The sequence below is a fragment of the Plectropomus leopardus genome, chromosome 4, assembly GCF_026936395.1.
Source record: "Plectropomus leopardus strain MGB_pleo_1.0 chromosome 4, ASM2693639v1, whole genome shotgun sequence".
Classification (NCBI taxonomy): Eukaryota; Metazoa; Chordata; class Actinopteri; order Perciformes; family Serranidae; genus Plectropomus; species Plectropomus leopardus.
The window spans coordinates 19,475,740-19,502,773 of NC_142179.1; the positions used below are offsets into that span (position 1 = coordinate 19,475,740).

The window sequence follows — 27,034 nt, forward strand, 5'->3', positions numbered from 1 at the left end:
CGCTTCTCTTTATGTTGACCTCGGTACCAAGGTGAAATGTCTCACACAGCGTCCTCTGTGTGTGTGTGTGTGTGTGCAGTGTTTGCTTTCTCTCACTCCTGTTGCCTGAGTGAGCGCCCATGAGAGAGGAAAGGGGGATGGGAGTACCGGAGGGTAAATACAGCTACTGAGTGGGAGCAGAGAGAGAGAGAATTAAAAGCACGCCGTTATGATTGTTTCACACTGAAATGAAAAAGGCTGAGGTGTTAAATGAAGATTTTTTTTCTAGAGAGATGAACATTTGTCAACAAACAAAGAGGATATTCAAGCTATGATTCCACCTCGAACCTTTTCTGTCAAGGTGTTTAAATGCTCATTATTAAATCATTTTTAGAGTCGAGTCTTTTGAGCACAAAGCACACACGTAATTCTCATGCATTATTTACAAAACATATGCTCATGATGGCCATAATATCCTTGTATTTTCACTGCAAATAGACCAATGTTAAAGTAGTGTTAATACTGCATCATACTGAGCATACTGTGCATATTGTGCTGCTCATAACCATAAACATCATGTGAATCACAAGCTAATTAACCAGCTCAGCCAACTGGCCAAAAACAGTCTGGCTGCTAAAGAACAGTTTATCTTTTGTTGAATATTTTAGTGGATGCACTATTAATAATTAACTTAGGCACAACCAAAAAATGACACATGACCTCGGTCTGTGCAGCCATTCATGTTTAAGTTAATTCATTCACTGTTTTTTAAGTTCATCCTCGGTTGACATATTTTCTCCTCCGTGAGAGTTTGATCCTCTGAATGTGAAAAGGACTTTTTAAAAAAAAAATCAGACATACTTTTTTTTATCCTTAGGAGGAAATTGCGATATGTTGCAGCTGCTCAGATATAAACGTGGTAGATAAAATAAATATGGTATGTAAAATATGTGTCCAATGTGTGTGCACCAATATTTAACACAATTTAAAAATAAGACTTAGAAATGTGTAAAAGTATGTGTATCATATGTTAAATATAAACACAAGAATAGTTTAGTAAGAATACATTTAAATATTAGATTAAAAGGATATTGCGCAGTTGAATCGTTGCACAGAATTTTTGTACCATTAAGTCAGTCATAGCAGCGTAAATTACAAGTTTTATCAGGATATGATATATTAATTCTTTGGACATGATGCGATATTTGCTGTTATTGCAAAGTCTGCCACGATACAATTTCGATTTGATTTAATTCAATGGCCTGCCACTGATGTGAGAAGATATTGGTAAATATCCTTATTGTTTTTTTTCTTGGCTTCTTGCCGTCATCTGCCTGCTGCTGAGCTTCTGGCAAAGTTTGAATGTTTCGGAAGGAGGCGGGCTCAGTCGAAAATAGGCATATCTTAAATATGACCATGTATTGATATTTTCACTGTACACTGATAATATTGGATCATTTATCACTGAATCAATATATCGATCCAGATCAATGTATTGTCTCATCAGTAACATTGTATTTTATAACTTAATATGTATCTTATGTGGCATCAGTGTTTATAGTACATGGAAACCTTTTTTTCCTTTTTTTTTGGCATACTAGAATACTACATTTTTTTAATCACCTTTTTAATTAAAGGTATTTTTTTAAACTGTTTTTTGCATTGTATACTATGACATTAAAAAATATATTGGCATGACTTCTAGACTTTTTTGGTATATTATATGATGTTTCTATCAGATACTATATTATGACATTTGTGATAGCTTTTTTAAATGACATGTATTTTGTGACTGTTTTTTTAGCACACTGTTTTATGACATTTTTTATCACTGTTTTGAATGATATGTATTTTTTAGCCAAATATCCAGGTGTCCATTTAATCTGATGAACTCAATGTTTTTTATTCCACATGATAAATTCCATTGGCATATTTTTGCGTTAAGAGTAAAGCAGACGGTAAATCTGAGGGATTACAACTTTGCAGAACATCAGACGAACACCATGTGTTGTTTGTGGGCTGGAAGAGTGCTTTTTATACATCTGTTTGACGACAGACAGAGAGCAAAATATCCAGTGTGGGCTTGTGTGTTCGTATTATTGCCTTTGTTGATGTGGGAGAAGCTGTGCTGGTTTAATTAGAAAAGGGAGAAAGAAGCAGCATGGAGAGAAGAGATGAGCAATACGAAGTATGAATAATCTTTTAAAACCATTTCAACTGAGGAAGATTATTAAACTGAAAAAGTTGTGAAAGTGATCGAAAAGCACATTGAACTTTTTTTGTAAATCTAAATGCTTACTGTAACTGGTTCATCTGTGAGACTGTCACCACTTTCACTGACTTAACACACTGCTCAGGTGAATTGTTAGCGTTCTTGTTAGCGCCACATGCAGCTAAGAGGTGTGAGCTGTGCTAAAGTCTGTTTGTGACCTTGTCAGCCCGAGCCCAGCAGCAGTCTGTTGAATTAAGCTGATAAGGACCTGCAATAAGTGCTCTTGCCTCGGGGCATTATGTCCAGTGAAAAGCAGCTCAGGTGTAGCGTTGATGCCTCGACCTCATTAACTCCACACACTCTGCCACACCACCATGTCCAGGCACATGGACACACTGCTGAAAGGCAAAGGAGATGACAAGGTAAGGCAGAGACGCCTCAAGGTTGGAGGTGTTAATGCAGCGTGGTGGCTGTGGACTGTGGCGGGAGCGCAGAGACGCTACAGAAATGCTAGCTGGCAATAGACCTTATGGCAGGCCTCGGGGATTAGTCCAGGCTTTCCCTCCCTCTCACTTCTCCTCTCTGCTGGTCAGAGGATTTACTGACGCTTCAACCAGATGCAGCACTAACGTGTTGGGAAGTCGGCAGTGTCAGCATGTCCGGAGCGCTTGGACGGAAATGCTCTGTTAGTAAAAAGTTTGGATTTCGTCTGACTTACCTTTTGACCGTGGCATTGAGGGAGTGGTATCTGTGTTTGTGTTCATTTGTGTGACTTGCGTGTAGGTTGATGTGAGGCTTGATAGAGTTTTTGTGTTGTGTGGTAGCAGAGCCTTTTTTTAGTTATAGTGAAAGATTACAGTTAAATAATAAGCTGTTAAATATGCAGGTAATCAAAGAGGCTGACATTAATTAGAACTGTAAGTTGATTTATCGGATAAAATTTACATTTGAAGTTGCCTCGATCTCTAAGAAATTGTGAACGATCATCGTTTTCTTTTCGTTCTTTCTTCTTTTCTTCTTCGTTTCATTTGTTTGGGTTTTTTTGGTGTAGTTCGGTCCCTATGCAACCAGTGCCCATTACTTCTCCTACAGCCTAGAGCAAGGGCATGAAAGGGTATGTACACTGGAGTGCTCCAACGAGTGACACTGAAATCGGCTATTGCTTCCCAAAAAGCTGCATTACAGCACACGAGCTGGCAGGGCCGCATGATATGAAGAAAATATGTGATAACGTTCTTAAATATCCCAATAATGATATTTGTCGCAACACATGAACAGATATTAAAGAATATGCAGTTTTCTGCAGCTTTTAGTGATAAAATACAACCAATTGCTTGTTAAATTTAAAAAAAGGATAGGAAATTATTTCCAACATTCTTTTATTGAACAAAAACAACCAACACATAAGGCAAACTAATACTGGAAGACTTTAAAAAGACTTTAGTCTGGCACTCTCAAGTTTTTACTTACACACTGTAAGATTTTGCAAGGACTTGCAAAGCCACTATTTGCAAGACTACAGCTATATTCTGTTTATTTTTCTGATTATTTCCCATCCTAATCCTGGAGATAAATATTATGCTGAAATACCCTTAGAGAATTATAACATATTATCAATTCCTTATGTGTTCAAAAAAACACAAAACTAGAAAGACGAGATAAAAGGCGTCATATGTTGACATCATTCTTGTTAACTCGGCATCATTATCCGTGAATCCGCAAAGACAAACTGTATTTTTGTACAAACTTTACATTTTGGATTGTCGCTTCAGCTCGCCACCAGCCTCAGTTGGTTATCTGCAGTATTTTAGTGGGAGAAAACTGCCTTTTTAGCCATGTATTCAAAAGAAATCAAACAAATTTGCTGAGATGTCAAAGGCTTGTGAAAGGGAACAAGAAACTTTTGTCAATCCAGGCTTCAAAGGGTTAAACTTGTTTGATTTAGACAGCTCAGAGTAGACTTAGTTTTACGACCATCTTACACCAAATGATCGTGATTACAGGAGTGCGCACCAACTCCAGCATGATTTTATTCAGACATTGGAAATTCGTCTGCAACATAAAAATCGTGTGAAAAGTTGTCATAACTCAAAAAATCCCTGAGTATCAGTCTGTCACAATGTGTGTATTGCAAAAGTTGGCAATGCAAAGACAACAAACTGTGCAGCCCTGTTAGCTGGTGATCATGTTTGGACAGTGATGGCTAACTCTCGTCCTGCACTGGGTGTCCTTCTCTTTTCCGTCCCTCTCGCCGCTCCCTCGCCGCTCTCTGACTGACAGCCATTCTGCATGTACTGTGAGAGTCTCCCTGCAGCCTCCCTGCTCAGCGGCCATCTGTTGAGGCCTCAGTGCCAGGCTCTGTGTGCCAGAGCGCGGCCCCCATCCAACCCAATCTTCTCCCCCAGCTGTCGGCCTTCCTCCCCCAACAAACCCCTCATTGTCACACAGGCCTCCATGCTAGCCCACTACACTTGCGCTGTGTAAACGAGGGACTGGCAGTTCATTTGCGTCAGAAGCAGGCAGGAGGAGGAGGAGGAGGAGGAGGGAGGGGGGTCTCCTATTAACCAGTAAACTCACTCTGAACGCCACAGAAGCCCCTCTGTGCCTTGTTGTGTGGCCATGTATGTTTTGGTGGTTGTGTGTGTGGTTTGGAGTGTGGAGGCGACTCTCAGGTTTTGTAATGTATTAAAGAGGCTTTTATAGGGTTTTGTGGGATTAGGGGCCTCTGCTGTGATATGTGATCGGGTCTCAAACAAAAATGTGATATGGAGGATATGGAGCCTGTGTTTGAGGGTCAGACCACGAAGCTGAGTCTTATTGCTGTCATTTAATGGTATGTCCAACTTGTAGATATTATAGTTTCACACCCAGAGGGGTTTTTATGCAGGAAGATAATTTGGGAAGAGAGGCAGAGATTGAAGATGTTGCTGATTTAATGCTTGAACTGTATGTTGGATTAGTCTCTTATGCAACACTGTGGTGGTGAGGCTGGTCTGCTAGCATCATATAAACACTGTGGGCCTCAACAGATGTGTTAAAGGGACACAAAGGCACTTCGCAAACATCTAGATATGCATTTTTCTTAATCACATTTCTACCTCTTTCCTATCTAGGTGGCCTGAATATTAAAATAATCACAGCTAAGCACTTAAGGAAGATTATTAAAATAATGTGTATTTTTTAGGGGTATGGTTAAGGCCTGTTCATATTGTGTTATATAGCGTTAATCAGTTGACATTCTTGTCTATAAGCAGCTGTACCGGGCTGAGTTTTAAAGTTAGAGTAGTGATACTGGTATCATATGAAACTAAAAGTACTGAGAAATCCAGGTGAATATATTTTTACTAGGACTGTCAGCATTTTTTCATTAATTGTGATGCGATTATGGTCCATAAATAATGCGTTATTTTTTAAAATTCCAGTTTTTTGCTGGCCAGCATTCCTGTCTTTTACTGGACAGACTGAGTTTGATAATACTGGTATCATGTGAAACTAGAAGTCTTAAGGAATCCAGTGGTACCAACCATATCATACTAGCTTCTCAGGAACAGAGCTGAAAAACGCTCCAAATTTAGGTTCGTTTTGGTGATTAAAAAAATAGCATGGCCTTTTCACAGACCTCAAGATATCTAAATGAAAATCTATTCTCACCTGTACATACATGCCCCCTTTATGCCAGTCCCATGAAGCTTTTTTCTATCATTTGATTCCTAATCAGGACAATCTGGTAAGAGCTGCTTCACCTTGCCAATATGTATTTCATAACTGTTTTGAAATACAAAATAATGGAATTGAAAACATGTGATTAAAAAATGTGAATAATCGTGATTTAAAAAGAATGAATTGCTTGATAGCCTTGGTGTTTTTCCAAACTGTGAACAGCACACAGCTGTGTTTTTCCTCCGTGTTTTAACAAAGACTGGCAGGTCTGGTTGATTGCAACACCTCAGTGGGACATGGGACTGTAGAGCGAGTTATTCTCTGGCTAAGTGCTTCTTTCTTTTTTTTGCTCAGCACACTGCCCTCAAACAAAACACAGCACTGAGTTGTGACTTAAGGCGGGGCATGCCAATCCTGATTTAGCCGAGGGTGGTGTCATAATAGTCCTGAGTGATTGTGCTGTCTCGCTGCAGCTGCTTTAATCATTATGTAATCGTAATGTGTTAGTGAGTCAATGATCCAAATCTCTTTTGAAGGATCACAAAAGGCAACATCATGGTCAAGCACGTTCGATCGTATAAGGGATAGTTGTGTTACATTTCTCGGCTGTGCAGTTGTGCTCAAATGGAAATTAATTTTATTCGATAATTAAAATGTAATTTGAAAGTGAGGAAGGAGGACAAAAATAATAACAACCTTCAGTGTAATCATTTGCCTATGGCCTCAATCAAAAAGACTTAATAAAATATATTTGATCATTTACTATTTTTTAAAATCTTCATGGAAATTAAGTTTAAACCTTGGAAGTCCTTGCATATTGTAGGACTTTGATTTTGACAAGATCTTGTGCATGTTATCTCTTTGCAAATCTCAGCACCAAACGCAGCTCACGATATTAGTTCCCTGATTTAAGGATATATTGGACATTTGGTTATTAAATGCATTGATGTGAATGAATGTTTTACAGTGAATGAAAGCTTTTGTTTTCTTAATCATTTTATCTTTGCTTATAATTACAAAAATCTTCGCACCTGGGAAATCAGTTGGCCTTGGAAATAATTCATGAAAGGCTAAATGTAAATTTTAGAGGGGATGCAGGGGACACATCCCCCTCAATATTTAAAATGTTTGCATTTATCCCCCTCAGTAAAAAAATAAAAGTAGCATAGGACTTTTATTTTGACAACAACACATGAACACCATAAATTGATGCAAAAAAGGCACAAAGTGAGGCACAAAAAAATCACCAGAATGCAGGAAATTAAGTGTTTAAGGCTCAAAATTTTCTTGTGGAGGACCCCCCAAAACCCCCATTTCATGTGTGTCCACCCCAGTGTTTAAATGAAACCTACGCTTTGGGGCGCCCAGTAGCTCACCTGGTAGTGCGGGCACCCCATGTACAAAGGCTATGTCCTTGCTGCAGCAGCCGCAGGTTCAAGTTCAGCCCCGGCCCTCTGCTGCGTGTCTTCCCTTCTCTCTCCTTTCTTTCGCTCTAATAGTTTGTCTAATGTCCATTCATCTTAAATGAAATATACGCCTTTGCATGAAAGACAAAGACACATTACAATGAAGTTTAAGAGGAATTTACAGACATCACATCCCAGGCGTCCTTTAAATCCTAAAAGTTTGTGGACCCGAGGGAAAGAAATCAAGGCTTTGAAAGTTTTTAAAATAGACACAAATAGGTCATTAAAAGTGCTTGAATTTATATAATTTGTGGAAGAACAGGAATTCTCCGTCTCTGTCGCTCCACTTACACAATATGTTTGCTGTGCTTTGTTGAAGAAGGAAAAAGACCACACAGTCTGCCATCACTGAAACACAGCACAATGAGAAGTGTTCACACATTCAAGCCTCTCTCTCTTTTTAATTGAGCTTCTGTAAAGCCTGCTAGTTCTCATTATAAAAACTCTCAGTGTTTTAACAATAATTAATCTTAATGTGTGTCTCAAACTATGTCCTGTTGGGTCATTGAATTTTGGGGGGGATTTGGCCTGGAAAGTCAGAAAAAGTCTTCAATATTTGATGTGTAATAAGGTGTTTGAACACTGTCACATTCATTTATGGAATATTTTGTTTTAATCATTATTTTTTTTTGTAATTCTCTTTATTTAAGTACAGAGTACAAATAATAAAGTCAGCACAACAAAAGAGCCTTTACTATCCAGGGTTTTTTTTAACAAGAATCAAAGAAAATAATAGAAATTACAATTAACAAAAGATAGAAATATATGAATAAATACATGAATATATTTAATAAAATATAAATATATTTAAAATAAAAATAATTATTGATTAACAAATCAAAATTAGAGAATCATGATAATTCAAACAATACAAAAATTAATAAAGAGTAAGATTTAAAAGAAAAAGACATTTTAATAAAGTACATGCATAAATGTGTAATGTACTGTATAGGTATTTTATATTTGACAGGGACCATGCGGACAGAAATTAACAGAAATTTAAATACTTTTTTTTCTTATCAGCAAATGTTATTTTACATGGAGACTAAATACACAACTATACCCCCCACCCCCAACGGCAATCACACATTAATAATGTCATAATTTAATACAGACCAATAAAGACCTTCAAAAAGGTTACAGTGCATGGTTAATAACATAACAGTGGCAAAAGGATTTCTTCCCCAGTATCTAAACTATAATTTTATTGGCAAAGAAGAGGAATGGCCATGACAAGAGCACTTTTGTGTAACATGACCAGACCAGGCAGTTATCATATTACTTTTGGGCTATGGTCTGTCTGAGGTCCATTGAAATAAGTGAATGTCCTTGGGGACACACGTCCAACAGAGTGAAGTTCCAGACTATAGTGTGTTTCTCTCTGTCTCTCCCTTCCTGCTGCTTTCAGTGACACTTGTTTTACCTGTTGGACAGGTTACAGCGCGGTTCTGGTGACACGCAGTCTCTCTCATTATCAGGAGGAAAAGTTATGAGATTTTATCTTTCAGATGCAGGATTAGTTTGCTTTGACCTGAGCTCCCATAGATGACAAGATATAAAGCTTAAAGCCACACACATTCAATTTGTTGGCATGAACGGTGGAAGAGCAGCACCAGGTATAAAAAAGGGTTTGAGACATATTTTAATCAAAATGTTAGTTATATAGCACCAACATAGAAACAAAATGCACATGACTTATTTTCTCTGGTCACTTTTACTTTGAATCAGACTAACCTTGGTATCACAGCCATTAAAATTTGCAAAAAAAAATCAAGCTGCTAATTCAATCTAAATTACCATATGTTTCTGTTGGTTAAAATTGGGCTAAGCATAAAGGGAGAGCAGGAAGTCCGCCTGTTCAACACTCTGTGTACATAGTGCAGAGTCATTGTTTCTCTGATTCATTCCTGTCATTGCAGCACGGCCTGTAATCATTTGTTTGACTCCTGGTCTTTATTTAACTTCTCATGGCTTGTGTATTTGTTGTTACGTCTGTAAGCCTGATGACTGATGTGGGTCATGTGGGTGGAGAGGCGAGCCGTACAAGATGTAAAGTTAACTCCTCTACTCCCTCTTCTTTCTTCCAGCTGAGCAGCATCAGCAAGGCCATCAACTCCACTGAGACGCCTGTGAAGGAGAAACATGCTCGACGTATCCTTTAAAAAAAAAAAAAAAGAAAGAAAATCACATTTTCAAACTCACATCAGTAGTGTTTTTCTCTTCTTTTTAGATCAGTAGTGTGAGGTTCTGCCTTCACACCACAAGTTGTTGAGTAATTGATATGTAAAGACACTCATTTCCTGTGAGTGTCTATTTTTCCAGACAGAAAGAGGTGATATTTTGTCACTGTTGAAGAATTTCAGCACAGTTAACATGTATTGTTTAGTCATCATGAAACAGTATTTTGAGAGAATGTTTATTTTGAAATTTGATGCTGATTTCCTGTTTCAACAGAATATTGGGTGGGATATAAAAACAGGAGACATAATTCAGAAGTGTAAACCAATGAGAGATTTAAAAAAAAAAGAAATTGAATAGGTGTGTAGGTCAGATGGAGGGAAATGCTCAATTTGCAATGGTTCACGGAGGGGTTACCATTAAAGGGAAAATTTGCTTACCTTTTGTGTGGATGTTCAATCTGTGTAAAGATACATTTCTCAGTGCTAAATCCCCTGAGAAAGCAGAGTTTAGCAGCTGCAAAACAGGCTGTTCATCCTGCTTCCAGTACCGTTATTTGACGTGATAGTGACGTAGTTGGAGGGAGGGCGGTCCCGAATAACATTTTCTGGGCTCTGGAGCATCCAACAGTAAATACGTCAAAGGCTTTCCAAACTCCCAAGATGTCGGGTTCAATGACCTTTCTATGCACTTTATGTGGCATTACACAGCTTGTGGCAGTTTTCATTATCATGGACAAATTATCATAGTCCTACAAACTACTCATGATAATCTGGCAAAGCCCTGTGAAACAGAGGGAGAGCACACAAACTCCAGCACATCTATGGTTTAAGATGTATTTTTTTCTCTCTCACTAACATTGAAGCGAAATTTGTAATCTGCAAAAAAGTAGAATACCTACTCAATTAACAAATATTCTTGTATTCAAATATTTGGGTCCATCCTTTGTTGGAGGCAGGAAGAAGTACAGGTTGTCAGGTAGTCAGGGGGCTTCATCTAGATGCTGCTAAAAACAAAATTTCCTTTTTTTTTGCTTTTATTGCAAACTAGCTCTGTGTCCAACAGTGGGAATAGCTTCTTAATATTTGAGTGCAGAGGATGTCATAGACATGGATACATTTTACTTTCTACAGTTTTGCCTTTGAATCAGAGTATATGGCCAAAAAAATGCGGCAGAGAGAGGCCGATGCTGCAGCTGCATAAGAAAATATGGCCAACAGGGACCCTCCAAAACCTGAGCTGTCAAGAGCAAACAGCGGCTGGTGGTGCTTTTGCTCAAGTTGTTTCTGATGTCCAAAGAAACTGAATCATTTGGCTGCAGTGAATTTCAGCGTGGGTAGTTTATGGTGGATGCTGTAGCTGATGCTCGGAGAGCCCATCTTTCGTTACCATGTTTGAGAGTTTTACTCCTCACTTGGACGGACGTGTGTTGGAGACTTTCAACATCCCAAAGAAAAACTTGAAAATACAACCAAGACCAGCAGGGGCAAGAGGGCAGCTGGCCATTAAGATGGTATTTTTGTCACCTAAAGCTATGTTTTGGCCAACAAAGTAATGGCTACATTACATCAGAGCATCAGTAACTCGAACGCAATGCATCCTGGTACATGTGGGCACTGTCAGCATAACTCTGGAAGCAAGAGAATGCTGCTTTCTTGGTCAGTATAGCACAAAGTGAGGAATTTATTGCTTCACTTGACAACATTTACCATCAATACTGGCTCGACATCCACATGACGGCACATTTTCCCTTAAATAATAATGCATTAAAGGAGGATTAATAATGAGATATAGAACAACAAAGGCAAAAGATTTCCTAGCATGTTATCTAAATAGTTGCATATCATGAAAACCTTACTATTAAAAATACGTCTGTTTTCAGTTTTCATTTCATTGTGACATTGTTTGGGGAGTGGCACGTGTTGAATGTGGAATCACCAGAAGTCCTGTGATAGTCGGTGCTTCCTTAACAACACGACATCAGGAATCATCCTGGGGACTCACAGGGAGAAGGGAGCCTACACCTTCTGGTCGTACGCTCTGGGCTTCCCGCTGGCCAGCAGCTCCATCCTCAGCTGGAAGTTCTGCCACGTGCTGCACAAAGTCCTGCGGGACGGACACCGCAATGTACGGCACCAAGTACTCTTCTCTTACTGACTGTTATTACTATCAAAGACAGCAGGGAGATCTTAATAGAGTATGACGATAAAAGACCAGACTGTTGTAGCATCATGAGTAAAACATGAAGCTAGCAAAAATAATCAAACATAAACAATTTGATGGTGTGATATCTTGTAATTTTTTTAATAATGACTTTTTTCTTCCTTGTTCTTTTTTATCTGGTACTAAAATTGAAAACAGTTAAAGCTGTGTCCTAAGGGCAAAACCCTCACATTTATTTAAATTCAACAACTTGAGTTGTTCATTGTCACCTTCACAGGTTCTACAAGACTGCATGAGACATCACAGTTCACTCGTTGAAATTGGCAAACTATGGGTGAGTCTTTGCATCTTTTTTTTATTACATCTTTTAAAAATAACTTGAAATAAAAAGTAAAACAGTAGAGAAATTAATTAGAGGTTAACGTGATTTCCAGTGAAGCCCCAAGTAATGCCCCACTAGAAATACACAAAAAAGCTTCAACCATAACTATTTGGGTTCTTATTTTTGGTAATTGTGCTTAATTCTTAATTGTCTGCTGCTGTGGTTCCAGAGTAACCTCCATGACAGATATGGACAGCTGGTGGCTCTGTATACCAAGCTGCTCTGCACAAAAATGGAGTTTCATGTGAAGGTAAGTCACACCACACAATATGTTACTGAGAGACACATACTGGGCGATTCAGCAAAATGTTAGGAATTCATTTTGTGAAAAGAAATAGACACTAAACCTTCAAAACTATACCTTCACAGCATTCAGAAATCCCACCGAGCTTGGAGGCCTCAGATGAAGTTCTAGAGCGAACTGCAGGAACCGACATTAATAATGTGTAAGTTCGCAAATACAGCAGAAATGTTCTGTCTCATGATCAGTCATAAGCACAGCTGCTACATTTTAAGCAAGTTTAAAAAATAAGAAAAGACTGGCCCTGCGGCTCGTTTCACTCCACAGGGTCACATCAGTATTGTTTCTGAGTGCGGCCTGTTTTTTGTCTGACGAAGGTATCAACTTCTCTCCTGCAGGTTCCAGCTCACAGTGGAGGTGTTTGATTACTTAGACGCAGAGCTGAGGCTGGCGGAGACAGGTGAAAAAAAAAATCCTCCTCCCACCTTTCCCTCGTCGCACTCTTCTTAGGAGGAGAAACTTGAGCTAGAGGAAAGGGCTGCAGCCTGCTGACATTATCTATTTATGTTCAAAAGCCGAGAGTCCTTTGAAGAAACGCTTAATGTGAGCAACTCTTGTGCTGCCTGTTTCACAGACTGAGCTCCATTTTTTTAAGAAAAGGATTTTAGTCATGTGGCTTATTTTTAACTCATGCCCTCCTGTTTTTCCCAATTGTGTTTTAACTGATGAGGAAATGCCTTCAATTAGAGCACATTATGTTGATTTCCTCTGGAGCGACTGCAGTGGTATGCTCCTCCCATGGCTGCAGGGTGGAGGCCCAGGATCACATCTCAAACACCATAAACAAATTTTGCAGCTGTACTGTGAAAAAAGTGTACTTGTACTCTGTAGCTCAAACAGGATGAAGGAGTTTCCGTTTAAATTTGTACAGACAGTACTTTCCCGTTAAAGCTATTATCTGTAATTTCTTTCAAATGTAAACAATAGATGCACTCTTAATTGTGAAGGGGAAACTAATAAATTAACATGTGAAAGTACCCTCCAAAAAATTGAGAAATCGCAATTTCTTGGCAGATGAAAAGTTCAAAGATTAACTTGACTATTAGTATATATATATATATATATATATATATCTCGGAAATACATAAAATAATTTGGCTTTAAAGATGATTTTAAAACGCACTAGAATACTTTTGAAAATTTTAATGTTATAAATTGACAAAAAATGTTATTATTTAAACCTTTCAGATTTTCTCTGTTAAGCATACTCCAGGTTTTTGTTTCTTGCATTTTGTTTATTTATGGTACAATTTAATTAATTTTTACAATTTTTTATTATTTTTGTTTTATGATAAAACTTTTATATTGAAAATCTGGAACATAGACCATGTAATGAATTTATTCAATCATGTCGAATTTAAATGAAAAAAAAAAAAAAAATGTATGTGAACTCACATGTGCGATTTAGTCTCAGCGCTAAGTTTTAGAGCCATTGGAACAAAAATCTTCCTACTTCAGCAATCAGTGAGGCACTCAAATAACAACAGAACCGAATGTGAAAACTATCTTTGCAATACGCAGTGAAGGAGTCTGCACTTTTTTTTTACCAAAGGAATCTGCGGAGACCACATCAGGATTATTTATAGTCATAATGAGTAAAACTACACCCTGTCTGCACCAAAAGTCTGTCTGCATCTAATTGGATAATTGACAGAGACACCATCTAAAGGCTGCTGCAGACATTAAAACAAAAAGTATACATCATCAAAATGTTTGGTACATGAGAGTCAAAAGAGATACGGTACTTAATAATTACTGTGTTCTTGTTTTTTTGATCTGTCCCCCAGTGATCCGACAGCTCAACACGTCCATCGCCATCTCCACCCTCACGTCAGGCCAGTGTCGGCTGGCTCCGCTCATCCAAGTGATCCAGGACTGCAGCCACCTGTACCACTTCACCGTCAAGCTGCTGTTCAAGCTGCATGCCTGTAAGAAAAGTTATCACTCGAAAAAAGACAATTAATGTAAATATTTCTGAAGCTCTTAGCCCACAAATTCTGGGATAAATATGTTAAAGGGACAGTTCACCCAAAAAATATAAGTGCATATTTTTTGTGTTAACTGTACCTATACCAAACCACACCTGTCCAAGTATCATCCTGCAGAAAGAAAGCGTGCATCTACTGTTTACTCATTTAACACTGCTGAGCAAGCTAACGTCGAAGCTTAGCCAAGGAGGATGCCATTAATGTCACAGGCATGAGCCTTTTGTCCATGAGAAGACGCACGCTTCCTTCTGCATGGTGATATAGTTGGCGGGTGTAGTTTGGTGGAAAGAAAGTATTTCCCACATGAAACAGATCACAACAAGGCCTGTTAATTATCTTGAATAACCGGGTCATGATTTATGGAAAGAGACATTGCTGTTGGGTTTTTTCAAATGTAATTTTTTGGTGCTTGGAGAACCACAAGCTCAGCCATCTAGTTCCATTATATTGAAGAGGCAGACAAGGCAGACATCTTTGCAGCTGATAACTCACACCAAATCAATCTAGATTGTTAATTAGCGCCACAGCTAAGAGGAAAAATATGTATTTTTGATTTTGGGTTGAACTGTCCCTTTATATCTTCTATGTCAGTTAAATGATGCATGCAATTTGTGAATGTAATTCAATATATTTCCTTTAAAGTTATTTATGTGTCTCAAAGCATAAACATTTTGCCCCATGTTGTGGATTTCAGGTCTCCCGGCTGACACCTTACAAGGACACCGTGATCGTTTCCATGACCAGTTCCACAGGTAGGTCACAAATGGCCTCAGGCTGCTGGTGAATGAGAGTGACGGCATTAAGGAGAGAGAGTCACTCAAACAAGTGTGCAACAAAATCCTGCCTCGCCCAGCAGTGCCCATGCAAATGTGCCCGTCTCTGCCTCCTGTCCCCCGCCCTTTGTCATGCGTCAGTTCACACATTCACAGATCCATTTATATCTTTGCTGCTGAGTTCAGAGTCTCCAGAGTTGGGGGAGATCTGTTTCACATTTATAACAAATTATGTAGTTTAATTGTTTTCCCTAATCCTTCATGTGCCTTTTAGTACAATGACTCAGATTGCAACACCTGCCAACTGTGATAAAACACATGAAATAAGTCCAGAAAACATTTTATTGAGTGTTAGAGTAACTTGTTGTCCTTTGTCCCACAGCCTTAAGACCTTTTTCAATAAAGCCAGAGACATGCTGTACTTCAAGAGACTGATCCAGATCCCCAAACTGCCTGATGTAAGAGCTCAGAGGGACGGGGGGAGGTGGGATGACTTCAGTGCTGAGTCACAGCTTCCATCTTGAATGTCAAAGACTTTATGATAAACCCAATACTCTAAAACTGGGGAAATTGGCTTATTATTTCTATACACAGCTATGTTGAAATTCAAAAGTTTTCTCATGGCCGACCATAGATAAAAGGATAACACACTGTTACATGTTTAAACTACGTATATCCACTATTGGTCCGTCTCTTTGTCAGTCCCCACCTAACTTCCTGCACGCGGCCTCACTGGCCAAGCACGTGAAGCCAGTGGTGGTCATCCCTGATGAGGACGAACCGGAACAACAAGATGACGATGATGATGACCCTGAGCCGCTCATCGAGGTCAGCGACGTCTCAACGTCCAGCATACAGTCACAGCCACAGGTACTACTCATAATTCACAGATGCAAACAAGATGAAATAAGAGTGCCCTTATTTATGAGGCCTTTTGACATATATTCTACTGAATACAATACAAAGACAAGTTATCCAATGTTTAAATCTAATATTAAAAAAAGAATATACTCATCCTGGATTTCATGCCTGCAACACAATCCAAAAAAGTTGGGACAGGCATGTTTACCACTGTGTTACATCAACTTTCTGTGATAACATTGGGAATTTAGAAAAATAGTTCTTGAAATTTCTTTCTCAAGATTTACAAGCGGCCCTCTGAAATCCTCCAAATTTAAAAACAATGTGGAAGAATGGACCAAAATCCCATTTTAACACTGTGAGAGATTATTTCTTCAAACAGGAAGTGTCTTAAAGCTGACAATGCGAACAAAGACTTCTCCAAGTATTAAATACATTTCAGTTAGTGTGTTCTAATACTAATATCTGCTCTAAATTTCATGGAATAGCTGCATTGGAAATATTTTCAATGAAAAGAAAATGTGTTGAATACGTATTTCTCCAACTGTGTGGGGGAAGATCTGCCAATCATTACATTCTGTTATATGTCCGTTTTACACAACGTCCAAACTTTTTGGGAATCTGGGTTATATACATAATAGTACATGGCATTCTATTTGCTTTTTTCACTTATTATTATGCTTTTTCTCCACAGCTGGACATTTTTGATCAGACGTTTGGACCTCCAAATGGAGGCTTCGATGACAGGTGAGCCAGGGGGTTTTTCACTGTAACCTGTGATTGTGAGTGAGACTATCTGGTTTCAGTTTGCAGTCTGTGCCAGTGCACTGTGACTGTGTGTTTCCTGTCTGGCAGGGATCTCCAGATTGAGAGCCTGAAGCGTGACCTGGAGTTGTTGAGAGCAGAGCTGGAGAGAGTCAAAGCAGAGGTAAGGACTGTTGAATGAATCAGCATCTGCCTTTTTTTGTGTGTGCATAAAAGAGGTGTGACAGCAGAGGGCATTATTATCTAGATGCAAAGGAATCTGGGTCATATGTTGGGCGGATGCAAATGCTACTCCCTGACATGTGAAATGTGGCAAGTAACCTCTAAATGAGATGAGGGTGTCCAGTTGAGATTTTTGACGTCACATACAATACTAGCTCGCACGCCCTTTTTTTGCTTCCTTTTTTTTTCCATGTCATCCCTCTTCTCTCTGCTGTGTGTGTTCTTGCTTTCGATTGCTACAAAAAAGATCAAGTGATAACATTCTGCCAGTATCGAGAGACGAGCTGCTGATGTTTGTAAAAACTGATCCATCTTATGGGATGAGACTTTCAAGATTGTCATGCTGAATATTGAACAAACTAGATTTTCACTGATGTCTCTTTCCCCCATCTAAAGGCTCAGCGCTACATCACACAGCTGAAGTCCCAAATCAACAGCTTGGAGGCAGAACTGGAAGAACAGCGTGCACAGAAACAACGTGCTCTTGTGGAAAATGAACAACTGCGTATGGAGCTGGAGGCAACACGACGCCAAAACGCACAGCATGAGAGCTTACAGACCGTCTTTGCTGAGGCAGAAAGTAAGACAAACAGACAACACTTACAGCATATGTGATAATTTCAAAGTATGCAAGCACCATTTGTGTACAGGTCATGGAGCCGTGAATTGAACTGTTCCCCCACTGCAGACAGAAACTTCTTAATCTTTAAACTGATTTTAACACCCTGCAGCACGTCCTATCAGATCTGAAATAGCTTTTGAACTCAACGTTAAGTGAAATTATGACTTTCTTCCCTGTGCAAACAAAGGCTCTAACCCTCTCCATCAATACCCTAGAGTCTTTTTTTAACTTAGGTTTTATTGTTTGTTTGTCAATACTTAAGTACATAACAAACAGTCTACCTGGCGCCATCTCCTGGTGATTGCCTTCTTAGGTGTCTAAAAGACCATATTGACTATCTTGTAAAGAAATTCAAATTCACATTGGGCTTTCTGAACCAAAATCCAATGGAAAATCCCAAAGCCTTTTTGTCAAGGTGACCAGGGTGAAGCTAACTTCCTCGCTGACATACAGAAAATCACTGAACACTAAATTACAAAATCTAGCTCCAGGACTCATCATTGTACCTGACACAGCATGGTAGGATGGTCATCCCTCACACCGCTTCATTTTAGATCATCTCAGGTAAATTAGCAATTTACTTAATCATTGCAAAGCAGTCATAATATTAGGCAAAAAAAATGGCTTGAGTTTAAAGTGCCTTTTACAGCACAGAGGCTGGAAAAACAAGTCTGTTCTTCTACAGTCTCTGGTCCTAGAATGACCTGCAGGCCAAGCTCAAGCTACAGACACTTCTCTCTTTAAAATAATGGAAGTGTTCACTGCTAGCCACGGCTGCTTAAATAAACTAACATACTCGAGACCAAATATTGGTGCCTTGTCCATGCACTGTATTATTTAATGAATTTTGACATATCTGTTTACAATGTTGTGATTTGATGTTGTTGTCCTGTCTGTTTTTATTCAGCTATTTGACCTTGTATTGGCTAGGTCTCACTTGCAAAAGAGGTTTTAATCTCAATGTGACTTCCTAGTTAAATGTAACACTGTCTCTCATATGCATGGACAAAGTGTGGTCAAGTGCATGCGATAACGCTGTCATCTCTTCTTCACTGTGCAGAAAGAGCGCAGGCCACTGAGCAGCGGTACAATAAGCTGAAGGAGAAGCACACAGAGCTTGTGGCCAGCCATGCTGAACTACTCCGAAAGGTACAGACAGACTGCAGGACAGTCCAGAGATGTTTGTTTTAATTAGACGTCCGCAGCTGGCGGTGTGTGGTCATACTAAATGTGTTAATGTGCTGACAGAGTGCGGACACTGTGAAGATGCTGTCAGCGACACAGCAGACCCAGGAGGAGGTGGAGAGGACCAAACAGCAGCTGTCGTTTGAAGTTGATCGAATTAAACAGGAAGCTGACATGAAGGTTGGTGGTTTAATGTTTTCCTTTAAAAAAAACATGGAGGTCTCAGTGTAGTAGAGCTGTGTAACTGTATGAAAAATAATGCTTTTTTTTTGTCATCATAGCTGGAAGAGCAAAAGTTTGAAATGGAGAGGCTGAAGAGAGAGCTAGACGAGAAGATGGCAGAAATTTTGCGCATCAAGGGGACTCTGCAGAGTAGCGAGAAGGTGAGTCTCCCCCTGCACTGTTATTATACACTCTGTTATTATACAGAAACGACCTTGACTGTGTTTAAAAAATGTACCAACATTTAGTATTTAGAGTTGTCCTGTGGTTTCAGGCATGTCATACATTTCTGGATGGACTTTCCTGCTGACACTCATCGCCATCTGCCTCTTCTGGCTTCCCTCTCTCTTTCTCGCTCTCTCTCTCTCTCAGACGTCGGAGCAGATGAACAGCTCAATGACGGCTATGCAGGCAGAGAAAGAGCGTCTGATGCGATCTGTGAGCGAGAAGGAGGCGGAGCTGTCGTCTCTGCGGCAGTCTGCGCAGTTGCAGCAGTCGTCACTTCAGCAGGAGCGAGAGAGGAACAGCAGGGAGCTCGGAGAGCTGCAGGGCAAACTGCAGGAGAAGGTCAGTCAGGACTGTCGAGCTGAGCTCAGCAGTGTGAACAGCAGACACGTCTCCACTTAATACCATAAGTGTATTCAGCATTTTTGGTCTGTCTCCTTAAAGGTATACTGTGTAGGGTTGTCATTTACTGTTGGTGAACATGCTCTCCAGCAAAAGTAAAAGCCAACACCAGATTCACGCTCGTTTGGTGTTTCGCCTCGCTATACTTGCATGTTTTTTTTTGGCACTGTATCTTTCAGAAGCATGCTGCTTACTCTCTGGCATCTGGCCATTTTATAAAGCCCTGACCTCATCTGAGCGCAGGGGTGTACACACCCATACACATCCCAACACAGAAAATAAGAAAAGGCAGGGAATACAATACACAATGCATTGTTTTTAAGAAAAAAAAATAGTATAGTATAGTATAGCGTTTAGAGGGAGCGCACTGGCTTGTGTTATTTTCTTATCAGAGATATCACATTATAATCAGGCACAAATCTGAATATTACTTTTTTTTAAAAACATTGATTCTTAACCTTATCCTAAGGGTGACTGCGTTTTTGTACAATGGCTTTGTTTACATAAAATGCAATATTATAATTGTAACCCTAAGATAATACTGACAAGCTGCTAAATAAGGAAATTGTTTTCCAATTGTTCCAGTTCTAGTTAAATTATTGGCATGCACCTTTGACATGTACTGTACAGAATACACCTAATTAGTCTTTGACTCATAGTCAGCTTTTGACGCAAATGTAGTAATCGTGCAGTGATAAATAGTGGCTTCCAAGCTGGTTGGTGACACATGCTCTACCATCTGATTCTGCCATAAATAATAGATAAAAGGGAAAAGACTTGAAGCACAGTTTGTATTTATTTTGTTCAAAGATGGCCACAAGGGTTGTCTATAACATGAAAAGACAGGGGTCTGAATGCTGACGGAAAAGTGTCCTGGGGTCCTAATAATAAAAGTGAGTGTCATTACTGATTCATCAGGCAACTCTCTGTGGGGCTCATAAACATCAACAGCAATGAACAAAATAGCTTTAAATGCACTCCATGAAAACAGCTCACATAAACGGTTTACGAAGAAGGCCGTCGTCAGTGTGAAACAAGAGCTGCTAAACTATATTTTTATTTAAAGAGAACAAAAGATGGACACTATAGATAGTTAATTTATTGTCCTCTGTTGGAGGAAATTTGTTTCCACAGCCGAGGACAAGATCAACTAAAGAACACAAATCACAAAAACATCCACAAGGATAGCATGCCTTTTTACAAATCAGAGATCTTAAACTGCAAAGAAACTTTGGATGAATATAGTTTTTTGTTGCATCACCACATTTTCTTCACTGCTTCTTGGTCAAACAGATCTCTCAAGTCTTTTGATAGATGCAAAATAACACAGAAAATAGAACCTTTTTGGAAAACTTGAATGACAGATGAAAGTTTCTAAGTGTCCAAACGTGATTTACACAATGTGAGGTTGTATTCATTTATAAAAGTGCAACAGTTTTAGACAAAAAAATACAGACTTGGTGTACTGTGATCGTAACAGTCAGTTTTGCTGTTGATGAAACTGTATTATTGGGCGCACTGGCGACTCTATGCAGATGTACAGACTGGCTATCGTGAGATGTTCTGATGTATCAACAACCTAGTTCATGTGTTTCATTATATTTCTCTTGTCATTAACAAGTATTAAGCCAAATGTGTATGTATGTTTTTTTTAAATGTGCATTTGTGTTTGCGTGCATGTAGTCGAGTCAGGAGGAGCAGCTGAAGCAGAAGCTTCTGGAGGAGCAGTTTGCTCTGCTGCAGGGTACCGTCACTGAGGCTGAGAACATCATCCAGGATGCTGTGGCTAAGCTGGATGATCCTCTTCATATACGCTGCACCAGCTCTCCAGGTCAGACCCCGGCTCTATTATTTAAATAAACTGAACACAATAACAGCAAAGAAAGAGATCTGTGTGATAAATAAGTAAAAAGCCATGAACCTACCTGGTTAACTTGACTATACAGAGTATGTTGTCTGTTTTGGAGACTTCAACAAAGCTGATGTTTTTTTCTTCAATCCTCTGATTATCCTCCAAACACAGATTACCTCATAAGTCGGGCGGAGGCCACACTGGGCTCTGTAGACAAAGTGAAAAAGGGCCATGGCGATTATCTGAATAACATGGGGGGTGAGTTTGCTCTGCTCCTGATTCGACATTATCCTGCTGACCTGCTGACAGTTTTGTGGCTCGTGTGTTAATGTGACATACTGCTCTCTTACTGATACTCTTGTAACCAGATGCTGGAGGTCTGCTGAGGGCGCTGACCCAGTTCTCCCACTTGGCTGCGGATACAATCATCAATGGCAGTGCCACTGCACACATGGCACCCACTGACCACGCAGACCGTAAGGAAGCTCTAGATCACCTCACTGGCATTACATCATTTATACTCACAGTCATTTAATCTTTATCACCATTCATCCACAACTAAAGCCACATCTGTTATATATAGAATAATATTTACAATTCCGATTTCAAACATCAGCTGTAGGTGCTTCAAACTGCAATTGAAGAGTAAGTTTCAAGTGTCAGTGTAAAAATAAGAACGCAGCATTGAGGCCGAGTTGATCGCTGCTCGTTTACACTCTGCAGGATTGACGGAGAACTGCAGAGGCTGTGCCACTGAGAGTCTGCAGTTCCTCAAGGACCTGAAGTCCAAGACCACCCTCCAGAGGGCAGACCCGGCCGCCGTTCGTGTCATTGTTCAGAAGATCCTGTACTTGGGCCAGGTGAGAGACACGAACACAGAACATCTGCACCTTTTTTTATTAGATATGTTATGAAACTTACATTAATTGTCAGGGTAAGATAAGAAGCCCCAGGTTCACCGTATGAGATGAAGAGCTGCAACGATTTATTGATTAGCTGTCAACTATTAAACTAATCACAAACTAATCTGACAACTGATCAGTAGGTGTACGTAAAGCAAAAATAGTTAAAATGCTCACATTTTAGCTTCTTAAATACGAATATTTCTGCCTTCTTTACTCCTCTTAATAGTAAACTGAATATCTTTGTTGTGGACAACAGAAAACATTTAGGGACATCATCTTGGGCTTTGGAAAACATGTTTTTCACCATTTTCACCAACAACTAATTGAGAAATCATTGAAATAATTGGCAGATTAATCAGCAATAAACAATCATCAATTGCAGCCATAATGAGATATAACAGTTCTGTATTGAAGTATGTTAATTGACTGAACACACTTTTCTGACTCAGTTTTCAATTAATGTTAGATGGAAGTATGTTTATGAGTAATACCTTGTCTTAATCTCCTCCACTGCGGGCAACATCTGTCACATTGCTTGCACAGTGTGCAGTAACATAATGTAGGTTCACTGCAAGAGACTAATGCTGCACCTGCATACTGTTTAGTTACCAGTACCACGACTTGTCTCCTGGAGAGTTAGGTAAACATCAGTCAGCAATCCAACATCCTCATGTGACAAGTTGGTTGCATATTATTTTATATTTGTAAATAAATTCAATTTAGTATTTCATTTTTTTGGATCCACTGAGGCCAAAAATACAGTGCTGAAATTCTGACTTCGCCTCTGGCTTTGACTTAGTGTCAGTGGGTGTTTGCTGATACAGAAACAATTTTATCTTCACTCTAACACTGTAAATGCATCAGTGTAATTTCATAATGTTAATATTTTATGATTTCATTGGGATATCAAAACTTATTTGATCAAGACTTGTTGACATTTGGGTTTTTGCACTAGTGATGTTTTAAGTCCTTCTTAATATTGTTCCTTGTGTTGATTTGTGTAGCTATTATTACTATTACTAATCATTTTTCCTCTTTTGACATCCAGGAGCTGCGGCCAAAGGGCATGGATGTTCGTCAGGATGAGCTCGGAGATATGGTTGATAAGGAAATGGCTGCAACATCAGCGGCTATAGAAGAGGCAGTCCGCAGGATTGATGTGAGTATGATAAATCTAACTTTAAGATGTGATCGTATTATTTTCAATGTAAACTGTGTTGTTGTGAACTGTATCTATTATCAGGGTTCCTGCAAATCCTTAAAAAGTCTTAAAAGGCATTGAATTAATTCATCTAGAAATAAGACCTTAACTGGTATTAAATTGTCTTAAATTAATCTTTCAAAAGTCTTAAAAATGCTCAGACAATGGAAGTATGATTTTAAGAATATTTTTTTCTGACATTGCATTATAAATTTACATAATAATTGGTAACATCAATTTTTTCTTAATTCATTTAATAAATTCCTTTTCTTAAACTTGTCATAATGGGAATCTGAGCAGTGGAATCATACATGCAGATTGAAAAACACAAAATGACCCAGAAAACCAACCAGAAATACCAGATATTTCCCACTTCCCACTATTTCCCCACTGTTGGTAAATCAAATAGATATTTTTGTGATAATATAACATGTCCATTGTCTTCCATATGTTTCATCCACTCTTGTTTTTTTTTTCAACATTTGACATAGATATCGAACTTTTTCACTTTTTCACAAAAAAAGTACTTATTTTTATATTACAAATTTTATTTGGGCCAAATAAAATTGTCCATCTTCAAGTTTGGTTACTAGAAAATTGATCTTAAATTTAATTTCAAGTGGCATTAAAACAGCTTGTAAAAGTCTCAGATCTACCTTGCTGTCAGCTGCAGGAGCCCTGATTATAACTGAGTACTGTCATGTACATTTCTATGTTTAGGAAATGATGAATCAGGCACGAAAGGACACATCAGGAATTAAACTGGAGGTCAATGAAAGGTTTGTGGAACTTATAATACAGACTTGTAAGAGGATGCATTATCTGTTAAAGTTGAATTAAAATCAAACCCTTCTCCTGTCATTCTGAACTGAATGTTAACAGACGGAAAACATAAATCATTGTGTAATTTTTTCTGGCTTTTCTTGTTGGCTATTTTATACAGAATCCTCAACAGCTGCACAGACCTTATGAAGGTACTGTAGTTTGATGTGTTTCTACTAATATCTTCTGTATTGCCACAGTGTACTGTGAATACATGCTATTTTTTATCATCATCCTCATTTCTTGGTTCTCCTCTGTTATCCTCCACTCTTCTGAAGGCCATCCGCATGCTGATCATAGCATCCACAGACTTGCAGAAGGAGATTGTCGAGGGCGGGAGGGTGAGTCACACTGTTCTAATTTTGAATCCAAATCTGGTAGCTTTGTTTTGTTTGAGTTCAGCAGCTTTTGTTTTTGAGATGAAAACAAGGAGCTGCTCTGCTCCATTCAGAAATTAAAAAAACTAACAGGACTGACAGTACCATTGTTTTGCTTGTTCAGGGTGCAGCCACCATTAAGGAGTTCTACGCCAGAAACTCTCGCTGGACCGAGGGACTCATCTCTGCTGCCAAGGCTGTGGGATGGGGAGCCACTGAGATGGTGTAAGTTATACAGGACATTACATATTATATCCTGACATCTTTTAATGTACTTCATGTAGCATTTTTAACACTAAGGTCAAATAGATTGTGATTCTTAGGGTCCTTTCACACCTCACCTGTTTGGTTTCGATTAAATTTACTCAGGTCTGTTTACCGAGTTAGTACAGTTCATTTGGGAAAGCTGTCAAAGCTGGCTCTCAATCAGCTGTCAAGCGGACTCTTGTGCGGCTCATTTATGGCATGAAAGCAAATGGTTAGCAGATACGTGATTTCAAAAATTCTACTACTAATGAAGCCTCCTGCTGATCGTGAAACCTGTTCAGGAAGCAATCTTATAACTGATCTGTATAACGCCATGTTTATAAACTATTAATGCTAATCATTTGGTAACCATGGCAACACATACGCACATCAGCATGGTTATTTTCCCCGATTAACAAGTCAAAAACTGTTAAAACTGCTGTGCATATCTGACGTCGCACTTTTTCAGTTCATTATTAAAGAGTGTGTGACAACAATCCTGCATTTAAGCCCCAAATCATCACTACAGAAGACAACTCCTTTTTGTCTTGTCTCTAACCGTAGGTCATTATATCAAAACAAGGGCCAATAATTTATGTGACATGATAGAGCAAGTTCAGATTTCATTAGTGTTTGTTACCGAAATGTGCATTTGCCATCATATTAAAATATGATTGCAGCTGCCAGAGATGGTTTATCCAGGGTCAGTGCTTGAAATGTTGGATTGCAGCTCAGGCAAAATAAATATCCTTACCCTTATCCTCCCCTCACAGGGAGTCTGCAGATAAGGTGGTGCTGCACACAGGCAAATACGAAGAGCTGATTGTCTGCTCCCACGAGATCGCTGCCAGCACAGCACAGCTGGTCGCTGCCTCAAAGGTAATTATGAAAATCTTTGAAATACTTCATTACGGTAGAAATATTCTACATTGTGTCATCTGGTCTCACTCAAGCGCTCTCCTCCGCTCTCAGGTTAAAGCCGACCGCAGCAGTAAGAGGCTGTCGGTTCTCCAACAGGCTTCTCGCCACGTGAATGAAATGGCAGCTAATGTGGTCGCCTCAACAAGGACGGGCCAGGAGCACCTGGAGGACAAAGGTGAGTGTAGTGTGATTGGTGAACTAGATCACTGTTGACTATGTTAAGCATCTGTCTAATACCATTTTTCATGTGCAGAAACCATGGACTTCTCTGGGATGTCCCTCATCAAGTTGAAAAAAGAAGAAATGGAGTCACAGGTTTGTCGTGGGACTGTGAGGGGTTTAAAGAGTGATAGCAGAAGGCTGCATGTCTATATGTGTACTACTTTTTATACTTTATATGTGAGCTACTGAAAACATTATTCCTCATACTTCTTGATAATTAAATAAAAAAAATTGTGAGTCTCCAGACATTCTCTAAAACACAGATCATATTATATGTTGTTTTTTTTAAATATTGAGTTCAGAAAGATACATTTTTGCAGTCTGCGTTTCGAGGACAAGTTTTATTAACAGTTGTGGCTGCATAGTTCTGCAATCTCATCTAAAACTGAAGGCTACCACACTGAAATAATATATTAAGCCATTAATACTTTTAAAGAAAACTAAATGTCAGCACAGGCTATAATACCATAATAAATCATTAAAGGGGTACAGCAGCGCACTGATGTTTTGCAGTCTTTTTGTCTTTACTAGTGTAAAGTAAGCTGTCTATAGACTAAGAAAAAATACTTTAATTCACTGGGCAGCTCAAAGGCTACGACCAGCAGCTACCAGCCACTTTTAAGGTGGAATATTTTTTTGCATGTTATTCAAAACATGAGATGATGAGGTGAATCAGTCAACCCACCCTAAATTTTAATATGACAACTTGAACTATTCCATATGTTTGTACTAACTCCTCATATTATTTCTTCACTTTGGGGGAAAAAAAGTGTCAGAGTGTTGTTCTGGTGCACTCCTGTCATTAAATGAACTTCAATTTAACTAAATAGAGCAGAAACAGTTTTGAGTGAGGGATAATGTACAGCCAGTGGGTCATTATTG

General features: G+C 39.0%; 1 protein-coding gene across 1 annotated transcript in view; it reads left to right on the plus strand.

Annotated features, from left to right (window-relative positions):
• The window catches only part of hip1rb (huntingtin interacting protein 1 related b), a 33,532-nt gene that overhangs the window by 4,461 nt on the left and 2,037 nt on the right, over positions 1–27,034 (plus strand). Inside the window, exons 2-30 of the mRNA XM_042488063.2 lie at positions 9,405–9,468; positions 11,480–11,622; positions 11,936–11,992; positions 12,210–12,290; positions 12,410–12,486; positions 12,680–12,741; positions 14,129–14,269; positions 15,024–15,081; positions 15,485–15,560; positions 15,805–15,972; positions 16,658–16,710; positions 16,819–16,891; positions 17,347–17,530; positions 18,633–18,721; positions 18,821–18,937; positions 19,039–19,140; positions 19,352–19,546; positions 21,290–21,437; positions 21,630–21,716; positions 21,827–21,934; positions 22,182–22,318; positions 23,412–23,522; positions 24,285–24,343; positions 24,508–24,538; positions 24,665–24,727; positions 24,888–24,988; positions 25,783–25,888; positions 25,982–26,105; positions 26,184–26,245. Coding sequence (XP_042343997.1) covers positions 9,405–9,468; positions 11,480–11,622; positions 11,936–11,992; positions 12,210–12,290; positions 12,410–12,486; positions 12,680–12,741; positions 14,129–14,269; positions 15,024–15,081; positions 15,485–15,560; positions 15,805–15,972; positions 16,658–16,710; positions 16,819–16,891; positions 17,347–17,530; positions 18,633–18,721; positions 18,821–18,937; positions 19,039–19,140; positions 19,352–19,546; positions 21,290–21,437; positions 21,630–21,716; positions 21,827–21,934; positions 22,182–22,318; positions 23,412–23,522; positions 24,285–24,343; positions 24,508–24,538; positions 24,665–24,727; positions 24,888–24,988; positions 25,783–25,888; positions 25,982–26,105; positions 26,184–26,245 — 2,877 coding nt within the window. The remainder of the gene's footprint in view (positions 1–9,404; positions 9,469–11,479; positions 11,623–11,935; positions 11,993–12,209; positions 12,291–12,409; positions 12,487–12,679; positions 12,742–14,128; positions 14,270–15,023; positions 15,082–15,484; positions 15,561–15,804; positions 15,973–16,657; positions 16,711–16,818; positions 16,892–17,346; positions 17,531–18,632; positions 18,722–18,820; positions 18,938–19,038; positions 19,141–19,351; positions 19,547–21,289; positions 21,438–21,629; positions 21,717–21,826; positions 21,935–22,181; positions 22,319–23,411; positions 23,523–24,284; positions 24,344–24,507; positions 24,539–24,664; positions 24,728–24,887; positions 24,989–25,782; positions 25,889–25,981; positions 26,106–26,183; positions 26,246–27,034) is intronic.